The sequence below is a fragment of the Mauremys mutica genome, chromosome 4 (assembly GCF_020497125.1).
Source record: "Mauremys mutica isolate MM-2020 ecotype Southern chromosome 4, ASM2049712v1, whole genome shotgun sequence".
Lineage (NCBI taxonomy): Eukaryota > Metazoa > Chordata > Testudines > Geoemydidae > Mauremys > Mauremys mutica.
Window position 1 is genome coordinate 133,705,824 of NC_059075.1, and position 20,231 is coordinate 133,726,054.

A 20,231-nucleotide genomic window follows, 5' to 3' on the forward strand; every position below is an offset into this window, starting at 1 on the left:
AAAGCGGTAGCAGCAGCCAGACTAGAGAACAGCTGTCCACAGGAAGACATGCAAGACAGAAATAAAGCACACAAACTGCAGCAGAAGATAGGAAGAGTTTATACTTTTTTTCCCTAAACAGTCCCGAAATAGGCAAACCATGGTAACGGGTCCTCTCTGCTATTTTGTTACGAGGAGCAGAGGTACGAGTGACAGCAAGACTGAGTTTAGGAATCCTGGCATTGTCATTTTACCACCCATCCAGAGGCACCACATCCCTGCAGGCTGCTTTGACTGGGCTGGGCTGGGTACCAGATTCAACATCCTAGACCAGAGCGACTAACTACACTGCAGCATTGGGTAAGAGTGAGAGAGAGAGAGAGAGAGAGGAATCAGCACATTTTCCACCCAATGCATTCTGTCCTGCCAGGTGTTCCGCACAAGCTTGGATTTGACCTTCTTTCATTTTTCTCATCTAAATGCAGACGCTGCAGTCCGAGCCACTCAATCACATGGAATGCAGCTCTGAGGAAGGAGGCATTTTAGTTCTTTGCTCCATAACTAAGCCAAAATAAAAAGGAAAACGAACATACACACACGCTCCCCTCTTCCTGCAGTAGCTCATGTCCATGACATGCCCCGGCACCTTCTTTCAGCCATTCGATAAATGAGAAACTCGTTCTTCAAATGCCCTACAGAAACCATATGGGCAAACTCTCCCTTCCCCAACCCTGAGAAAAGAGTCCAGTAACTCGTTGCTTTCCTCTAGAAATTCTCAAGACATTAGATATGCCAGGGAAAGAAAAGTTCAGAGACGACCTTTGCATCCCACTCAGAGGATTTGGTATGCAAGACACGCAGAATTTCTCCAGCTTCCTAGCACAACCTTCTTTCAAGGGCATGTGCAAAATAAAGAGGACCAGGAACCCGGGGGTTTCTTGCTTTGAACCTTCTCATCAACTGAAGTCGCTCTGCACATTCTAAGACATCCTTCCCACCCCCAGCCCACAGCAATGCCTGCACAACACAGAGCTCACTGTGTTATCAGAAAGATCTTGGAGTCAGGGATCCCATTGCTGCGCTGGTCCACAGGAGAGCTCCTCTGCTAAGCAAGCCGTGATCAATACGTTCTAGAGAGCCGGCCAGCCTTTCTAACGCACGCTGCCACACCCGAGATGCAGAGCTCAAGAAAGCTTTCCGTCTCCCTTGCCTAACACAGTCCGTTCAGAGGGACAGCATCTAACCCTGGAATTCAAGCAGCAGGCTCCTGTTTGCCCAGGGACTCCATCCTTCCCCACTGTCATTTCTGGTCTGTAAGCAGCCAGACAGCTGTGGTCTGTACCAAGCAATCGATGGTGCGCCCTTGCAGAGAGCTTTGTCTGAAGGCAGTGAGCTCCACGCTTACTGTTCCACTCTCAGTCCTGTCTCTTGCTCTCACGCTGCCTCTCCCTCCCCCTCCCTCTCCTCCCAGCGTTTCCATCTAATGTACCAGCAGTGATCAGACTTCAGTATAGAAGCTGCCGAGGGAGAGGAGAAGAGGGGGGAGGGAGACAGCAGCTTTGTAACTGTCAAGCTGAAATTGCCGACTTTTCAATATTTACTCAATGATGAGCTACATGGCTTGGTTTTCAAAACACAATGTTACCGGTTTGCTTTGACAGTTTGAAGTGATTTGCAATTTGCTTAGAATTTATCCAGTACAAGGTGCAGAAATTCCTGCTGCCCTAATACAAGTGTGTCTGGAGGCAGCCGGGCATCAGTGAGGGAGACTGAGGCTATGTCAGCTCCTTCCTTGGATTTTTTAAAAATATTTACTCAGCTTTTGGTATATTTGCAAACCTCTCTGCCTTTAAACAGTGGAGTGACAGTCAAATCTTTAAACTCGCTGAGATGCCAGCAAAACTGGTCTGGGGGAGAGGCTGGATTTTGGATATTTAACACCAGTGGGGGGGTTGGGTTGCCAGAGATCAAACATCTGAAGTCTGCCAGCATTATTTAGAGAAGCATAAGATGCCCTTGAATAATTTATGTCTGCATATTATAAGCGGGAGAAGAGTGAATTAGCCCCCTACACTGCTTCCTTGGGTCACAAGCTGTAACAGAAGTCTGATCACAACTCCAGTTAACAGAGAAAGTGGAGAGACTCCAGGTCCTAAATCTAACCAGCTCCCCCCAACCCTGATACAATTATATGCAGAGCTATGAATTCTGCTAAGAGTCTGGCCTTGGTTTCAGATATAAAAAACACAAGAGTAGATAGACCAGGGGTAGGCAACCTATGGCACGTGTGCCAAAGGCGGCACGCAAGCTGATTTTCAGTGGCACTCACACTGCCCGGGTCCTGGCCACTGCTCTGGGGGGGATCTGCATTTTAATTTAATTTTAAATGAAGCTTCTTAAGCATTTAAAAAACCTTATTTACTTTACATACAACAATAGTTTAGTTATATATTATAGACTTATAGAAAGAGACCTTCTAAAAACGTTAAAATGTATTACCGGCACGCGAAACCTTAAATCCGAGTGAATAAATGAAGACTCAGCACACCACTTCTGAAAGGTTGCCGATCCTGAGATAGACTAATTGTATTTCTGATGACACTTGCTCTTTAGCAATCTTAAGAAAACAGGACCAAGGTATTAAATTCTGCCTATAGTGTAGTCATTTTCCCAGGTAATGCAACAAGCTTTAAAAGCATGAAGGTATTAGGGCTGAGTGAGCCCCCAGAAGGGTCCAGTTATGGAAAAAAACGTTCCCAAGTAATAGCACCTGGCAATGGTTAGTTAAGTGCTGACAGTGTGCTTGATGCCACACTGGGGAGGATATGATCCAAACCCTAAGAAATTTCCTTAGAGTAGACTGTACTTATGCATGGGGTCTAAGGGGTGTTTTAACATGGCTTGTCTGGAATGGAGGACATGACCAATTTATGTTATAATAAGTCTACAGGAAAATCACAGGCTGTATTCTTGGTCTTCACTGCAGTCTGATAGTACAGTTCAGACGCAAGAGGCACAGGTAGGAGGGCCAAACTTCAAGCAGAGCAATTATTGGCACTGAAAGGAGGATGGAACAGGGTCTGATGGGCCAGACCATTAGCCAAATGTCCTCCAGTCCCTCAAGGTGGGCTATAAACCAAATCAAGCCCATTATCAGGATATATAGGCAAAGAGATCTAAATCAATTAGCCATTAGTTCTCTCAGATGCAGGAAATATAGCCAGTGCTGAGCACTGCTGGGATTAAAACTGATTAGTCAAATGCAGAATGCTAATGAGCCTCCCTCTTTGTCCAGTAAAATGCCATCCACATTTCAAGATTGTGTCTCCAGCTAACTGCACAGTTAACTCTTAGAGTCCCAGATATACTCCCTGTCCAGTACACCAAGCCCCCCACCTACATCAGGATGATTGATTGTGCGGAGACCACTCGTCTCCTCCGACTTGGAGAGAAAAACCCTGCCTGACAAATCACTGTAAACCAGCGAGCATCAGACAAGTCTCACCTCCCAGTGCCAGCAGCCAAAGCTGCAGTGGGCTAGGGGGCTGCAGTGTGGTGGGGTTGAGTTTCCATCAAGGAAGTCATTCCCCCCTACCCCATCCCTGATATTTTTTGCCTTTTCAACACATTGGAAGGCAAAGTCTCTGCATAAGAAATGATCAAGAGCAGGCCGTCGAAATAAGAAATGCGAGACTGCACAAAACACACCAACTTCTGCAGGGATACAGACCACAGGCTGAATCGTCGAAGCAATACAAAGCTTTTTGTTCCCAGGCCAAAAAACTGCTTTAAGATGGAACTGACGTGAAGACTATATTGCTCTTTAGGAGTCGGGACTTCTTGATCATCCAAGCCATTGAAAAGCACTTACAGACACAGATCAATGAATATGCTTCAACTGGACAGAAAGGTTTTTTCCCTGGTCTAAGATACCCCACCCTTGGGATCCAGCCAAAAAGTAGGTTGGATAGAATAGGTCATCTTCCGCAAACTCCACTGGGAAATCAGAAATCTGACTCCTGTTGATTAAGCAATAAGTTCTAGCCCAAACACTGTAAAAAAAAGAAAGCCATCTCTCTTTGGTAACAGGGGCCATATAGTTAGACCATAGAATATCAAGGTTGGAAGGGACCTCAGGAGGTCATCTAGTCCAACCCACTGCTCACAGCAGGACCAATCCCCAGACAGATTTTTGCCGCCGATCCCTAAATGGCCCCCTCAAGGATTGAACTCACAACCCTGGGTTTAGCAGGCCAATGTTCAAAGCACTGAGCTATCCCTCCCCCTATACCTTACTATCTGCATTTGTCTCAAATGTATTCCTCACAGCATCCCCTCCCCCTCCATGAGGCAAGGCAGGGCTATTATCCCCATTTTACAGCTGGGGAACTGAGGCAGAGAGGCTAAGTGACTTGCCCAAGATCACGCAGGGAGAGTCTGTGGTATAGCAGAGATTTGAACCCCAGTCCCCCAAGTCCTAGGCTAGTGCCCTAACCACTGGACCATCTTCCCTTCCTGTTGGGCCGTCTCTTCCCTTCAAAACAAGGATCAGATAAGTACAGTAATGCAGCTGAAAAAAGCGGGGGCTCAGAACAGATTAGTTCCATAACACACTGAGCAGGGCAAACTAGCACCACAGGGTGTGAAACTCAGGGATTTGACTACAGATACCCTCCCCAAACACCATCTGCTCTGGGAGAGGTAAAAATAAACCTGGGGAGCTCCTTGTCACGGTCTCTGACTGCGTGAGACAACTTGCATCATGAGTACATCTCAGCAGACATACTGCACAACACAGGTTAAATTACAAAAGAGATGCAAAGGTTTAGGTCTGGCCTAACCACTTCCAAGACAGCCGCACTCATGCCACCTGGCAGGAAGAGGCTGGCAATGCATTTGCCCGGTCCCAGCCACTAACAATCATTTTGGGGGGTGGGAGGGAAAGGAGAAGGAAAGGGGAAAAAGAAGAAAATGGAAAACTTTTCTACTGGAAAAATGCTGCAATTCTCCACCCTGCGTGTCTAGAGCAGCTCCTGCACGGAGGATCTAAAGGAAATCTGTAATACAGCACAGCCTATAGAAAAACGTATGGGTTAAGAACAAAGCAGCTGCACGTGTCAGCCCATTTCTGAAAAACAAGTGTCCATTTTACCAAGATCTCCTTGCACAATAGCTGAAGCAAAAATGGAATCCCTTCTCCTCAGGCCTCTTCATTAATGACGTCAATCAATCAAACTCCCGGCTATGGCTACAAACAGTCCTGCGAAGGGGGGCTGTCACAAAGGAAGATGCTAACTGGTCACCATTGGATTGGACCCAAACTATATCCTATTTCAACGCACACATGCTGTAGTGCTATTTGACTTGAGAGGCAAATCCTAATCAGTAAGCAAAGGATCTACAGCAGTCACAGGATAGACTCCCACTGGGAACAAATGACGGGTACCTCCTGGCCAATGCAAAACCCAAGCAGCAAACTGCAGTAAGCTAAGGCTTACTATGGCAGACGTGCACTATGTGCAGAGATACATATTAGCACCTTATCGGAGCTGAGATGCTGTTCCACTGAAGCACTTAAATGCAGCACTTTGGGTTTGGAAAATGTCAAAAGGCAGGATTTCTCACTGTGAAGCCCCCCTTCGCTTTCTCATGTGTTGCTCCTCCAAAACACCGGAGCAGAGGCAAACAGAAGCTTTCACTAGCCCTCCCTTTGGCTGCTGCTGGTTAAAGGCAGGGGGTGGGAGGGGAGAATAAGTGTTTAGGGAGCAATCCAGGGGAACAGAAAAGTCTCTGCCATAAGGAAGTCAGCTTAGATTATGTTGGAGACATGCAGTACTACTTTCCTTCCCTTGCTGCTTCTGCATCTGACTAACACCAAAGGAAAAAGAGTATCCTTGAGGCTGATCTTTGGACAAATTGGAGCGTCTGCCAGGAACAGCCTGCCAAGCGCCAAGCGTACAACAAAACAAGGCCATGGCCACTGCATTACAAGTGTTGACCAGCAATGGGCATCATCCTAAATTCTGCCCATAGAGTACTTACTACACTCACACTTTCAGAGAGGGCAGAGGGTGAGAGAAAGGAAGTATTATCTGCCGCTTTACACATGGGGAACAGAGCTACAGAAAGATTAAACTATTGGCCTAAGGACACAGGGAGCCTGTATCTGAGTTGAGAATTCTTGAGACCAAATCTCCTGAATCCCAGCCCAGTGCCTTAACCACTAAGGCATGCTTCATTACCTAATTCTATCATGCCCTTAGCCATCTTCCATTCATATTTAGAGGCAGTGACATAAGAGTGGAGAGTTTTTTTATTATCCCATCTGCAGAGATATCATGAGCGTCCCATAAAATCATTTTCCATCATAGGCTTCGTAACAGTGAATTTTAGTGCATCCCTGAGGCAGAGAAGATCTTTTATGTTCGAGCATCAATGCCTTTCATTGTCTTCCCTGGGGAGGGAGCAGGACTGGCATCTGGAGAGCCTGAAAAGGATCCTCCATCCTTCCAAGGCAGAGTCCTATATAAGCTTTGTTCAAGGGCTTCTGCTCCAAGGCATCTAGAAATGTTATTTATAGATTTAATCTGTGGAATATTTGCGGGAGCCTACAAGAGACTCCAACGCGAAGACAATAAGGAAGTTCATTCTAGGGAGTCTGGGTGCTGAAACAAGCCACACAGGATTGGAAAATGAGACTTCTTTATACTTCCTTACATAGCTGGCTGCCACAGTATACAAGACAACTGGCTGACAGAGCTGGAGATATGAATTTAGAGGCAACCCTTGATACCTTCATCTCTGTATTAAATCTGGGTATTTTTGTTAAGTGAGATTACAAGATCGAGAGAGAAAATGTTTGAGACCAAAGCCTAAATTGAACCTCTACAGAACAAAATGCGTTCTCTTACTCAACTCCGAATGGGCACTGAAAAATTCACTCTGGCTTTCCATTCTTGGGCTTAGGAGGAGAGGGGAGGGGAGAGAATGGACTGAGTAATTCCCAGGAAATTAAATCCAACTTTTGCTCTCAAGAACTCTGCTGTAGGGCTTACCTCGTTTAGCTGTCTTGGGAACCCAGACACTCATGTTTTTCTTCATCTTAATCTTATTTAAGAGATGGATTTTTCTTCTGTCTAGAAGGGATCATGTTACGTCTATATACTACAAGGAAGAAGGTCTGGCAAATTAACACCTCAGAAGAAGCAGGCAGGCTGGGAGCACATGAAGGAAAATGCCTCCTGGTCACACCAACCATCACAGGAGAACAAAAAGCTGGAGACAAACATTTTGGACAGAGCAGTAAACCTAGTTTGATTTCCTCTGAGGGTATACGGAGATCAGTAACAACTGAAGAACTGGAAATCATAAAAAGGTTTCAGTCTCTCATTGGGGCTCTTTAGAGACAACCTCTCAGCGCCCAAGCTGGTGTCATGCCCTGGACACTATTGCCCCAAGAGTTCACCAAGTCCTGAGCCAAGCTTACATACGAGTTCTTTTTAAAATCAGTTTGGGGTTATTTTTATCTGCAATTAGATTTTGAACCTCTCTCACACCACAAAGACTAGAAACCTTTCTTGTAAATTCACAGCTCAGATTCTGACGGCATCACCTGACTGCAGGAGCCAAGCCTTGAAAAACACACTGCCAAATACTGGGAGACTCAAGGAAACTGCAAGAGCTGACGACATCATCCAGCGATCCACATAAAAAACCAACTCACGGCCTATCATTTCTCAGGAGGCAACAAATCTAAAGCAGCCAACTTCCACTTGACACACAAGACAGGGCTTTCTATGATGTCTGTCAACTTTGGTCTTAAATTAGGCAATAAGCCAAAGCTCACCTTCCTGCTAGGTATGCAGTTACAACCTCTGCAACCCTCCCTCTCACCATCCAATGCCTGTGAGAAAGAGATTACTCACATTATATGACATAGGTGGGGGTCCTACATGAAAGGTAGATAGGCCACCAAAATCAGGACACTGACAGCTGTGGTAGCGCCACACACAGAAGCTATGAGATTGGACTTATGATCCTGGTCCTCTCATTCGTTTTCCCTTCTGAATGCAAAGGCAGATTGAGAAAGCTGCTCACAAGAAGAGATTTGCCATTACGTCAGGCTTTGAAAACAACACAGTAGTTGAGCACAGTACCTGAGATCCTTTGCTGTTCCTGAGAAAAGTCAATGCCTTCACCGATGGAGCTCATGATTTTCTCAATCTGAAAATATAAAAACAGTATATTGCCACAGTATTTTTAAAGCCTCAGCAGAAAGTGATAGAGGCAGCCTTGGGAGCTTTTCCCCATGCAGCTGCTAAAGGTTCCCAGGTGACAGGGAAGGAAGGGAAGTTAAGAACCCCACCAACCCATAAGGGTCTGTCCTTAAAACTTGGCCTGGAAAGGAGATTTTCTTAAGAATGAATGGATCAAAGAAGGAAAGAGGGGGTGGGCTTGGGACTCCACAGACCCCCATCCTTCCCAACTGCCGTTACTGTCCTGTGAAAAGCCACCTATTTTTCTGCATCAACAGAAGGATCTCACAAGACTCCTCTGTGGAGCACCAAGATTTATTAGAGGAGGGTGAGGGGGAGAAAAGGCCTCCAAAGCCATCCTTGACAAACATGCAACCCCTCCTTCACCAAGCGAAGAAAGCCTGAGAAACGCAGTTCACACGAATACTTTCGTGGCATGCAGCAGGTGCACTTCACTTGGCCTCTCTGTTTCTTGACCACCCTCCCCTGCCTCAGGCACCCTAACAAGGCAGGGCTGAACAGCCAATGTAAACTCTGAAACAGATGCAGTTTGCAAAAGCAGCAGCATTCTGGGATAAACGCTTTAACAGCCTGGAAGAGGGAAGAGAAAACCACCTTATACCCAGAAGCAAGCAGCTCAGAGCCTACAGCTCCAGGCAAACCCCATTCAATTTTCAATCAAAGTCAAAGGAAAACCGAAGGAAACTTATTGCCAGGGATCTGTCTCCCCTCACCACCTTCTTTCTTGGACCTGGACTATTTCATCAAATTTGCCCCAAAATTCAAGTTTTGTAAGTTAAGATTTTTACAGAATCTAAAAGACCAAACAGAAGTTTTACTGTACATTTTCTTAAATGCCAACAGAAACCTTTTTAAGACAAAAAAAATCCCTGTGAAATTACCAGGCTAATTTCACTGTCCAGGTTGAGAAACTCAAGAACTTGTGCATGGATAGTGAAACTTAGAATTCTTACAGCTTCCATAATTTAAGGCATTAGTAACACAGGGAAGAAACTGTAATTAAAATGAGATTTTCTGCTCTTAATTACAACCTGCTATTGCCTCATGAATAGCAGTAGGAGACCCTCAGGAGGCTCAGATTCAGTTTGAAATCTGGGTGTTGAACCCTACAACGGCTATGCAGGAAGTCTCAAAAGTAAACCCCCACCTCCCCATGAGATTTCTGGTCACATCTCGAGAATGCCCTCTTGCAAGATTTTGGTGCACTTGCTGCTGGATGGGATGCAGATGATCAGGGATATGCAACTAGAACAGGAAAAAAAATTCACAGAACTTATTTGGATCTTAAGGAAAGGTTTGAGCAAAAGTGTAGGGGTAGGGAAGGTTCTGAATTGCTCTGGACCTGCTCACTGGCTTTACAAAAACAACCTATCTGAAACTGTCATCATTTGGGAAAGCTGCTTAGCTTGCTACCCCGATGGCACTCACCCCCAGAGAGAAAGGCTTTTTTGAAGATACCAGCCCTAAAATGCTCTAAGGGAGTTCGATGTCCAACTTCGATGAAATTCAGTGGGAGCTGGGAGCTTAATTCCCTAGGCTTCTCTGAAAACCCTCATCATGAAGGACTTCTGCCAAGTTAGATCTCTAATACAATCCTTCCCATGTATACACAGTGGATGGGGCAATTCACTTGTCACCTCACATCTCTGTATCAGGGAAGAGGCATTATGCAACCATATGTAGAAGACAAGGATTTTACTAAGGTGTGAGGAGGATTCACTGCACCTAGAAGCCATGGTCATGGGTATTTCTAATGTGCCCAACACAGTCAGAACTATTTTATTGGGGGCTTTGAAAACCAGTTTGAAATATCAGCTGGTAAAAACCAGAGAGGAAGGAATTGAATTATTCTCTCCCCTTCACTCCCAATGGCCCACATAGACATGCCTTTTTCTATGGAGGCCTTGAGGTCTAATGCTGAGCTTTAAAAACACCCTTCGACGGACACAGACAGACTTAATGGGACAATTCAGATGCTCTACCTATAGATCTCCTCCTGCGACATCCAGGGAAAGAATATTTATTGCCTTTCTTCCCATGGTACCTTAAACAGGACTGCCTAACATTCAGCTGATGAGAACTACTCTGCCCAAGCTGTGAATGGATCACAGATCTTAGTGGGTCTGATACTAAAGAGACAAGTCAGGTCAGTGTAACACCAGCTATGTACGCCAAGGTGTAACAGCCCACCTTTGCTCTACAGAAGCCTGACAACGACAGACAGGTGAAGGAACTAGCCAGTCTGAACGTGGCAGTCTGGTATACGAAGGTTTTGATTCATAGAAGACAAGTGCATTTATAGCTTTAGTCAAAAATACAGACTATTTGTTCCAAGTGACTGAATTTCCCCCTCATTACTGTAGGCTCAAGGGCCCCTCTAAAAAGATCCGACCAACAGTAAGAGGGGATGTGGGCGGCATGAATATCCATACTGATTTTAGTGGGCAAATTATAGCAGCCCTTTCAAAAGCCCAGCACAAAAACAAGGATGTAGCAAACAGTGCAATTTATCTTGCAGCACTGTGATCTCTGGAGTCTTCTATTCAGATAAAAGTTACTGGGCTGCTCAGTGTGTCATTTGATCTTGCTATTAAGACTCAGACGTGTTCTAGTTCAATAGGAAGCCCTGGAAACACAACTTTAAGGGACAGAGGAAAGATCTCATTTCTTCAGCTAATTGACAGCCTCCGTTTTAAATCTGCAGCACTGACACAGTAGAAATGTGGGCTCAGCTAAACTGGCGCCTATTAAGAGGGGGAAAAAACTGAATTTAAAAGCCAACCTGCCTCCCACTGAGAGCATCAAAGGCAATACCAAATGGATGCTTATTACAGTTTGCAGCTTCTAACATTCTTCAGCTGGGGACGGAAAAGGGGGAAAAGCAACCTCCTCTCGTCCCCACAATGCTCCTGAATCTCAACTTTCACTTAAAAACACCATTTCCAGCCCTCAAGGTTGTGATGAAAATATGAAAGTGAAGTGATGTCTGCCTGAGTCTGCAGACAGCCTGGAACAAACAACAAATGTGAATTGCTCCACACTTCTCAGTGAGATATTGACTGGGGAAAAAAGGGGCGGGGGGATTTTAGCGTAAAAGTTAACATTTTCACTGCTGATAATTTCAGCAGGAACATCCCTTAAAGTCGCCAATCTTGAACTGCCTCCTACGCCTTCCCAGCATTAAGTCCACGGCTGACAAAACTACAGCCTTCCATGGTGCGCTTATGTATTGTTGCTACTAAAATCCATAGAATACTGTAGAAGGTAAACGTGGGGACACTGTAAGATAAGTTTACTATTCAAATAAACACTGGGGCTATTGTATTGATTGCCTTATTCACCTTTCATATTTAATCATTAAAACTTCAATTTTTTTATTTGAAAACAGGAACTGCTGCAAGGTTTCTAGGCTGCTGCCACAGAATCCAGAGACCGTGCTGTAGAATTTGGGTCCAGTTTGCCATGGAATACATGAATAGTAGGTGTTTAGAATGGTACTTTTTAAAAAAAAAAAGTTCCAGAAGCTTAAGGGCATTAAGTCCTGCACATTTGGGGTGATTAATTAAGCTTGTTACAAGATTTTAAGCAGGTGCCACTATCTTTATCTTAAAGACATTCAGTTCAGTTACAAAAAGTCTGAAAGTTTGAGGAACTCTCAGATGACCTTTTGGAGCAAGACACTCACTTGGCCCAAACCAAGTTTCTACTACAACCACCAACACCAAGGAAAACTTTGGAGGGGGGAAAAAAAGGAGGAAAACATGTTTGTTCAAGCAATCCCAGCTCCCTCAGACCGCTTCCCAGCAGGAGGCAAAGCGCTTTGCCAGTCTCTTACACTGTGGAATGATCGAGCTCTGAGGATGTGAAGTGACTCCTGCTGGCACTGCTGGGGAAACAAAGATCACAACAGCACGTTTGAAGCCAATTCAAACCCCACATTTACACCCCCTCTGTGCTCAGGAGAACTGACACCCAGCTGAATACCATTCACATGTGCCTTCGGGAAACCCCCTCCCATCAGCTGCCTAGCACAGCAAACCCCCTCTAACTCCCAGTGCTTGTTTCTAGGAGGGTGATTTGGGGCTCCCTTGGTACAAGCTGAATCCCTACTCCCACCCTAGACCACTTGCAAACCTGCTCTGCCATAGCAAGTTCTCCCCCAGGGATGGACAATGATGAAAGGGCAGGAAGGCTTTTCCCTCAGAAAAACCACCCGTTTTTTTCTCCTCCCTATGCTTCTCCCCAAGGGCCGCTGATGCCATTTTGGCCCTGCAGAAGGAGCATCCTTAGATAATAAAGAAGGACTCTCCCCAGTCCATTCACTTTCCCCCCCAATGTCAGCAAAGCTTCCTTAGAAACTCACTTCTTTCCAGTGTGAGCATGGGACAGTCCTCAGATGCTACAGTGAGGAAGCACAACAGAAAAAACCAGACCGGGGGGAGGGAGAAGGGAGTAGGGGTTGCCAACTCAGCAGAACAAGCTTTCCAGTGGTGCATACAGGGTTTTCCCAACCCATAATCCAGTGAGGTAAAGACCAAGGTTAAAGTCTTTGACCTCTGCACTACTACAAGTGTTCTTGGTATTTGTTAGACTGCCTGGAAAGGCCACATGATCATCTGAGTAATTAGGTGGGCTAGATGAATTCCCCAGACTTGCACAGTTGAATGTCAACTGTCCACAGGGGACAGTAATGTACAAACACTGGAACATAACAGTTATTACTGTGATGACCATGGCCTCCTGCTGCTCACTGGAGGTCAACGTTCTTCTGCAGCTGGGTTCACAGCCTAAAGCAACTCCGAGCTCAGTTTAGCTGGTAGTCAGGCAGTTAGACGGCACTATCTAGCATCAGCAACAGTGGAAACTGAACATGTTTGGAGTGGAGATAAAATCAACTCCTTTTTTGTCCTTACAGTTACAAACAGTTCTGCAGTAGAAGAGAGCAACTAACAATTGTTAATCCTTTAAAAACCATCTACAATACTTGTTAACTTTCACTAAACAGAAGCTGTCTACCATTTGTAATTTTCATTAACAGTAGGTCTTCACATACAGTCCCATGGCAATACTTTACCTTTTGTAACCTCATAGGAGTTGAGACCCACCAATTGTGAAAGACTGGTTTAATCCACAGGTCACTGACTCCATCGAGGGGTCATTAGGCACTGAAAAATGTAGTACAGTCTAAAGAAACCATCTCTCTTCCCCACACCCCACATGCTCTCGCTCTTTGTGTTTCAAGAGATTGATAGAAGACAACCTTAATCACCAGGAAGTAACATGGGCTTATCACCAGTAATTTTTTGCTTTTTCACAGCAGTTGTAAGGGGGTTGCAAAATTTTTTATTTCAAGTAAGGCGTTGCCAAGTTGAAAAGGTTTAGCAACACTAGATGAAACCATCCCAAAACAAAATGAATCAATATAAGAGCACCCATTTCCTAGAATCCAGAAATGGAGGGCTGAAAGGAACCTTGAGAGGTCATCTAGTCCATTTCCTGTCCGCTGCTGCATGGACAGAGCATGCTGATTCTCAACCGTATGCCAAAGCACCAGGACAAGGAATAAAATGGAGATATTTTGGAACAAGTATGTGGCAATGCATGAGAGTTCTTAGGCTGTTTGTTCCCACTAGTGAATTATTAAATACAACCATGTTTAAACATAGCGCTTCTACTCAGACTGAGTTGGCTCTAGTTTGAACTCTCAGACCCCTGGTTATTTTTGGCTTAACCCACCATGTTCCAAGTACTGTTAGACACTGTTCCTGCATGGGTAATTTTACATCTACAGGAGCCATCAACTTACTTCAAGAACAGAAGGTCATTTTTAAAAAGGTTAAAAAAAATCAGGAAAAATATTTACTCGAAGCAGCATAGTAAAAACTAAGCTAAATAGCTAGCGGAGGACATGCTTGATGCTGAAGATACTGCTTGCTCCCCCCGCAGTACACAATGGGTGGATTCTGACAGTGAACTTCCTCAAGAAGAGCCCTCACCTCACAGTGTTGGGGGTAAAGGCATCATCTTTCAGCATGAACAGCAACATGAGCTGAGCACAAAATACTGTCTGGCTATAATACAGTCCTAGATGTGACCATTCATGCCTGGTGTCCTCAGGCAGCTGCCACTAAGGTGGCCTCAGGGAAAGAGAAGCTCTCTCCGAGTGGGCACAGATCACTAATCTTCCATGAAAACACCAGTATCAAGTCAGGGGCAATGCAGGTCTTCAGGGATTCTCCTCTCTGCCTTGAAGGCTACAAATGAAAGAGGGCATCCTTGGTGGCACTATTCCACAGCCCAGCACAGCTAGCTGGGAAGTATTTTGTTTGCTCTCCCCTATCTTGGGAGACATGAAGCTGCAGAGCCCATTTTAACACTAGGTCTGATACTCCACTACAGGGCTAATACCTTAATCCAGAGCCAGCCAGCCCATTTATTCAGAGTCCATGGAGAGAGGCAAACAGGGAGGTGCGTTAACAAGTCACTGGCTCTTTTATCATCTCAACCACGAGACAGACTCTCACAAGTCAGGCTGTCAGCACGGATTCATTTGCATGCAGGAGGCAGGAAAAGGAAACTTCATTCAAAGAGCACCAAGGCACACAGGGACATGCTAATTTGACACTGACCTCTGCCTCCAAGGCTCATCGGCAGCTATTATAGTTTTTTCTGGTGCAGTCTAAGTAAAACGTGACCTATGGTTAAAAAGCTCTCAGACTTGTCATCTACACAGAATTTTGTGCTCATCCCCCACTTGCAGCACCAGCGATTCCCAAGGATACCCCAAGGTTATCCCTACAGAAACAACATACGCCTGTGATCTGGATAGCCACAGCTGTTTCAGTGGCCAAGATCTATTGGAGCCGAGGCTGTGTTATCCAAAACGGTTTTCAAAGCATCCCCACTCCCAAGAAAATGGACAGTCAAAATACATAGCTGCTTTCGGCAATAATCAGCCCTGCTGTTCTGCAACTCCACCTCTTACAATCACAACCAAAACATAAAATCATCTTCCCTGCAGGATATAAGCCTTACAAAATCGCTCTGTTTAGAGTAAATATACATTTCCTTTAGCCAGAGGGCAGCCTGCTGGAAGGGGACATTTTGCGTATGCTAACTAGGAAGGCTTTAAGCACTAACAGAGAAGAAACGGAGCTGCCATGTCAGCTAAGATTTCTAGAAGGCACTCTCCTCCCTCTCCAACCCTGCCCCAGCCTTTTCCAGGGAGACTACTACTAGGAAGTCAATACCGACGGGGACTGTTCAGGGTACTGACCCAGGGGTGCTTTGCAAGCGGTCCCTAAGTTAATTCTGGGCCGTGGAAAGATTGCTTCTACAGGGATAGTTCAGGGCACTAACAAGACAGAACAGTTGGGGATTTTAGCTTTAAAATGTTTAATTAATTTCAGCATTTGTAAAGCCAGGCAAAGCATGCTGCAAAAAGGGAAGGATGGCGTCAGACATTACACAGGCAGCTCTGTTCCCACCCAGCTCTACCAAGATACTGCAATCGTGAAGTATCCCAATCGTTCAGGTCCTAGGCATCTTGAATAGGGATTTCACGTCATCCCAATCCACGGGCACTTTGGCTTGAGTGCATCATCCACCAGGTACTAGGATGAGATCCAGTCAAGTCCTTTTACTTAATCAGGATTTAAAACCTCAACCTCTCTCTGCCAGATGGATTTCATTTAAATCCTTTATGCTGTCCAGAAGTCCTCTAAAAGTTCCTCCTGACCCAGATGTTACTGGACACTGCCTGTAGTGCCCCAGGTATATTAGTCACATTTACATAGCAGTTTACACTATGTAAGTGGTTAGCTCTATCACCACCCCTACAGGGAACTGCCCCAATTTTAAAAGCAGACTAAGCCATTTGTCCAAATGGAAACTGCAAGTTGGTCACATGGTCACTCCTTATTCCTCTGGACCTGTGCATCAGTTCCTGAAACTAAACAGGATGGAGACCTCATTGGACAGAACAATGTGGGTGTGGCACTTATGGTTTGGGGAGGGGAGCACCTGGTTGCTTAGAAAAATACCCCTGTTTTTTAAAGCTCAATAGCAGACCCCAACATCACCACTTTCAACAGCGAGTAGACTCCTAAAAAAACCTCAACTCATTTTGGCATCATGTACTAGGTAACAGCAAAGAAGAGCCATATAAACAGATCAGCCCTTGTGCAAGCTTTTTCCTCCCTACCAGCAGCGACTAGACAGGTTTAAAGGTGAATTGTGAAGGTTTTGCTAAAGTAGGTCTGTAAGATCCCAAAGGAGAACACTGACTGTGTAACAGCTACCTCCCTAAGGTACCTACACTACAGGCTTCTTCCTCAAGTCTCTTTAGTACCTAGTGCTTCCTTAGCTTATTTGCCCCTTTGTGGATAGCATCTGATACCACCTCGTGCACGCTCCAGGATCTGAGGAGCCTTGGGGATCTCAGTGGAAAAAAATAAATCCTGTGATTAACTTCCTCTACTTCTAACCCTCCTTTAGGTTTCCCCCTGCCCTTTCCAGGCCAGTATCGCATCATCACCCCAGAAGCTTGACGGGTCACAGTGAAGTTAAGACAAGGCCACTGCTTATCAGCCCATGTACACTAGCTGATTGCAAAGGGGTTAAAAAATGGCAGCACAGTTACCTTTATCCTGACTATTATTAGACACTAAAGTTTAGCAACAAACATGCAGAAATAAATCACCCATACTGCCTCTGCTGTATGTACAGTGTTAGTGAATTACTGTGACACCCTCCGCGCTAGCATAATTAAGGATCTGTTGGGATTTCCATTATAAATCCTTATTATCAGGGGTTCATAAACTTTCATGTATAAATTTGCCACTAGCTGAAACAGACATGCTGCCAGGGCTGGAATCTTATTTTATTCTTGAAAGCCACATGCAAAGTTTGGTTTAAAAGGGCGGTGTCATTTTAAATGGACATAGCTGCAAAATAAGTAAGTGACAGGGGTTTGAATTTCATTATTTTTAAACTCGTGCAACTGACAAACAGAGTAGTGTATTTTTAAAATGAAGTCTCTCTACTGCACAGAAGCACTCAAGTCCTGATCTTTACTAATTTCATTTTGAGGTTTATATTTCAGACAGCAATGGAGCATCTGTAAAGTATGCATGATTGGAGAATCGGTTATTTTCAACTCTATGGATTTTCTGGCAGTGATTTATCAAGCCAGCATTATTTTGGGGTTGACAAGAAGGAAGAGAAACAAGCCCACTGAAGCATGCTTTAGGAGCAGGGATGCCTTTTTTGCTTGCAGGTGAAGTGTACTCAGCTGAGCAGAGAATGTGGCAAGACTGATATATTTGACCTAGCACAGCAGGAGGCAGATACTCAATGTATAGCAAGTCATTCATCAGGTTGCTGCAAACTGAGTTGCAATGGCTATCTGGGGGGGGGGGGGGGTTACTATTATACAAGGGCGCTGAATACAGGAACCTTGTGACTGGGACCAGACAAGAGCCATGAAATGTTTGACTTTTTGTAAATGTTAAATTAGAAACATTACCTCAAGACTTGGGCAACTTCTCTTTGTCATCTAACACACCCTAAAAGCTAGGAATCAGTGATGGGGAATTCTGCCACACTTAGTTGACATCCTGATACTTTTTTACAGGCTTCTCAAGGCCAGGGTGATCCTCCAATGTGAGGTAAAGAAGGATGGCAGTGACTGCTGTGACTACTCAGGCTTTTGTTGATTTCAAGAGGGAACCTTAACTTTGCAATTGAACATGGACCACAATGACAGCCCTGGTGTAACTATCAGAGTATGGAGATTGAACCAATCAGTGTTGCCCTGACAGCAACCCTGAGGACATCACAGCAAGGAGGGGAAAAAAAGTTATTTTACTGGTGAACAAGAAAAAAAGAGAGATGTGAGCAGTGGACAAGTTCTCTGTACAGGGCACAGATCTAGGTCTGACATCCATATATGAAAGAGAAGAAAAAAAAAGAACCACAAATTCATTGCAAAAATGACAAAATTACATTTAGCCTGAAAAACTGAAATGTACTCAAGTCAGGAAATGAGATTTTAGTTTTGACACTTAAGTACAATAGTGAATAGTTTGTTACAAATACTTACGCTAGATTTGTACAAAGGCTTGAATTCTCTAACAACTGCAGATTGCTATACGCGCACACGCACAAAATGAATACGTTACAGCCATAACTTACAGTAATCAAAAATATTCCAAACAGGCAAGCTAGCCAAGTTGCTGTGGCTTATGAGTTTCCTGATTTCAGTACATTTACAATACTCATCCTTAATGATCCCTTAATATGGAAACCCCCCTCCCCCGACAACTAAACAAAAAAACCATGGGAAATCTGGTTTACGTATTCACATGTATTAGTTTTCCCCCTCCCAAGCAAGCACTTGGTGTATTATAATATTCTTTTAAACATAGAGTTTAATAAAGCATATCAAGTCAGGGTGCCACACCGATGGCTGGAACCAGCACTAGCTGCAGTTTCTAAGTTCTTTGCAGCCCCTCTGCAGTAATCTAACCTCAAAGTGACAATGGCATGGATAACCATAATAAGGTCCAAATCCAAAAGAAAGGGCTTTCCAAGAGCCAACAGGAAGCACACTTGACAAACACCATTCCCAGGGTATGCAGAAGCAGCTGGCAATCCAAAAAAGCCTCTGTGCTGATATGCTCCATTCATCAGGGTGCAGATAGAATTTTTGATGTTAGGGTTAGCATTAGAGTTTAGTTTGTCTCATTCAACTCCCTGACAGTTCACCCAGTTAAATTGGGCACAGATGGGCTAAGCTGCATCCACTAGAAAAAAATCAGAATCTAGAGCTGGGCATTATAACAGAGTCCATAATATGTATTTCTTCACTGAACATGAAGGGTGGCAAGACCAAATCTGGCTCAACCTTGCTTGAGCATGCCCTTGGAGCAGATGAGCAATTGTCCCATAGTAGCCTCTGGGATCTCTTAGACGGAAAGGAATGAAGCCACTCAAGAGTGACTATCAACAGCTGCTGACACATCCCCACAAGGTCAATGGTATCAAAGAAAGTTGATAGATCAGGATTGACAGCTGATTTTCTATCTTCACTAGAAGGAAGTAGCACCATACATGCAGTCTCTGTACTGTATATTTAGTCCTTAAAACAAACCTGAGGGGGATCAAGAGACCTAAGCCACCCGCTATTCATTTTTCACCACCTTCTCTATAATCCAAAACTGTGAGATCGGAGCTGGGACAATAATTCCATCTCTGAGGCTAAGTGACTACATAAACCACTCGGGACTTTTATCTATGTTGATGATGCTTGGCTTCTGTCATCAGCAGAACCATTCCATAAAATTACAGCCCCATAAATCAGTTCTGTTTATTCTACGTATACATAATATAGTAGACTCCACTATTATGGACTTCTTGGCAGGATTAATATCGAAGGCCTGAAAATTTAATGCTGTTTTTGTTAATAGAAAGAAAAGTTATGAAAACAAATCAGTTGCCCAAGAGCAAATTAAGTATATAACAACAAACTTAATAGTTAGCATATTATGTCCTTCTCTAGCCATATACATATTCCGAACACGGCTACACATGGACTCAGTAGATTTGTCAATTACTTCTTTCAGCACATTCTCCAACTGTTCATTAGTGATATGGAAACACATTCTCTCTCTTTCTGGTTTAATGTGGTCTCAGAGAAACTCATTTGCATCAGGGTCAAGGGACTATTGGTTTATATTACCCTATAGTTTACTTTTCAGTATGAATCACAAGACAGAGCTCAAACATTTTTTAAAAACAGAATTTGTAACACTTTAAATTTCAAAGTCACTATGGTGGATTCACAATTTCAGACTGCACTGTGCAGATTTGCTCACAAGACCACCATCCCCTCTATATTTATGCAGATGGGGTCAGACCTAACAAAAACAGTAGAATTCAATATTAAACACAAACAACTGCAAGAGGAAACTGTTA

At 44.3% G+C, this 20,231-nt stretch overlaps 1 protein-coding gene across 6 annotated transcripts in view; it reads right to left on the reverse strand.

Moving 5' to 3' along the window:
* ANKS1A (ankyrin repeat and sterile alpha motif domain containing 1A) overlaps positions 1 to 20,231 on the reverse strand; it is a 164,345-nt gene that overhangs the window by 48,260 nt on the left and 95,854 nt on the right. For all 6 annotated transcript variants that reach the window (XM_045016188.1, XM_045016185.1, XM_045016187.1 and 3 more), the window contains one exon: positions 8,136 to 8,202. In XM_045016188.1, coding sequence (XP_044872123.1) covers positions 8,136 to 8,202 — 67 coding nt within the window. The remainder of the gene's footprint in view (positions 1 to 8,135; positions 8,203 to 20,231) is intronic.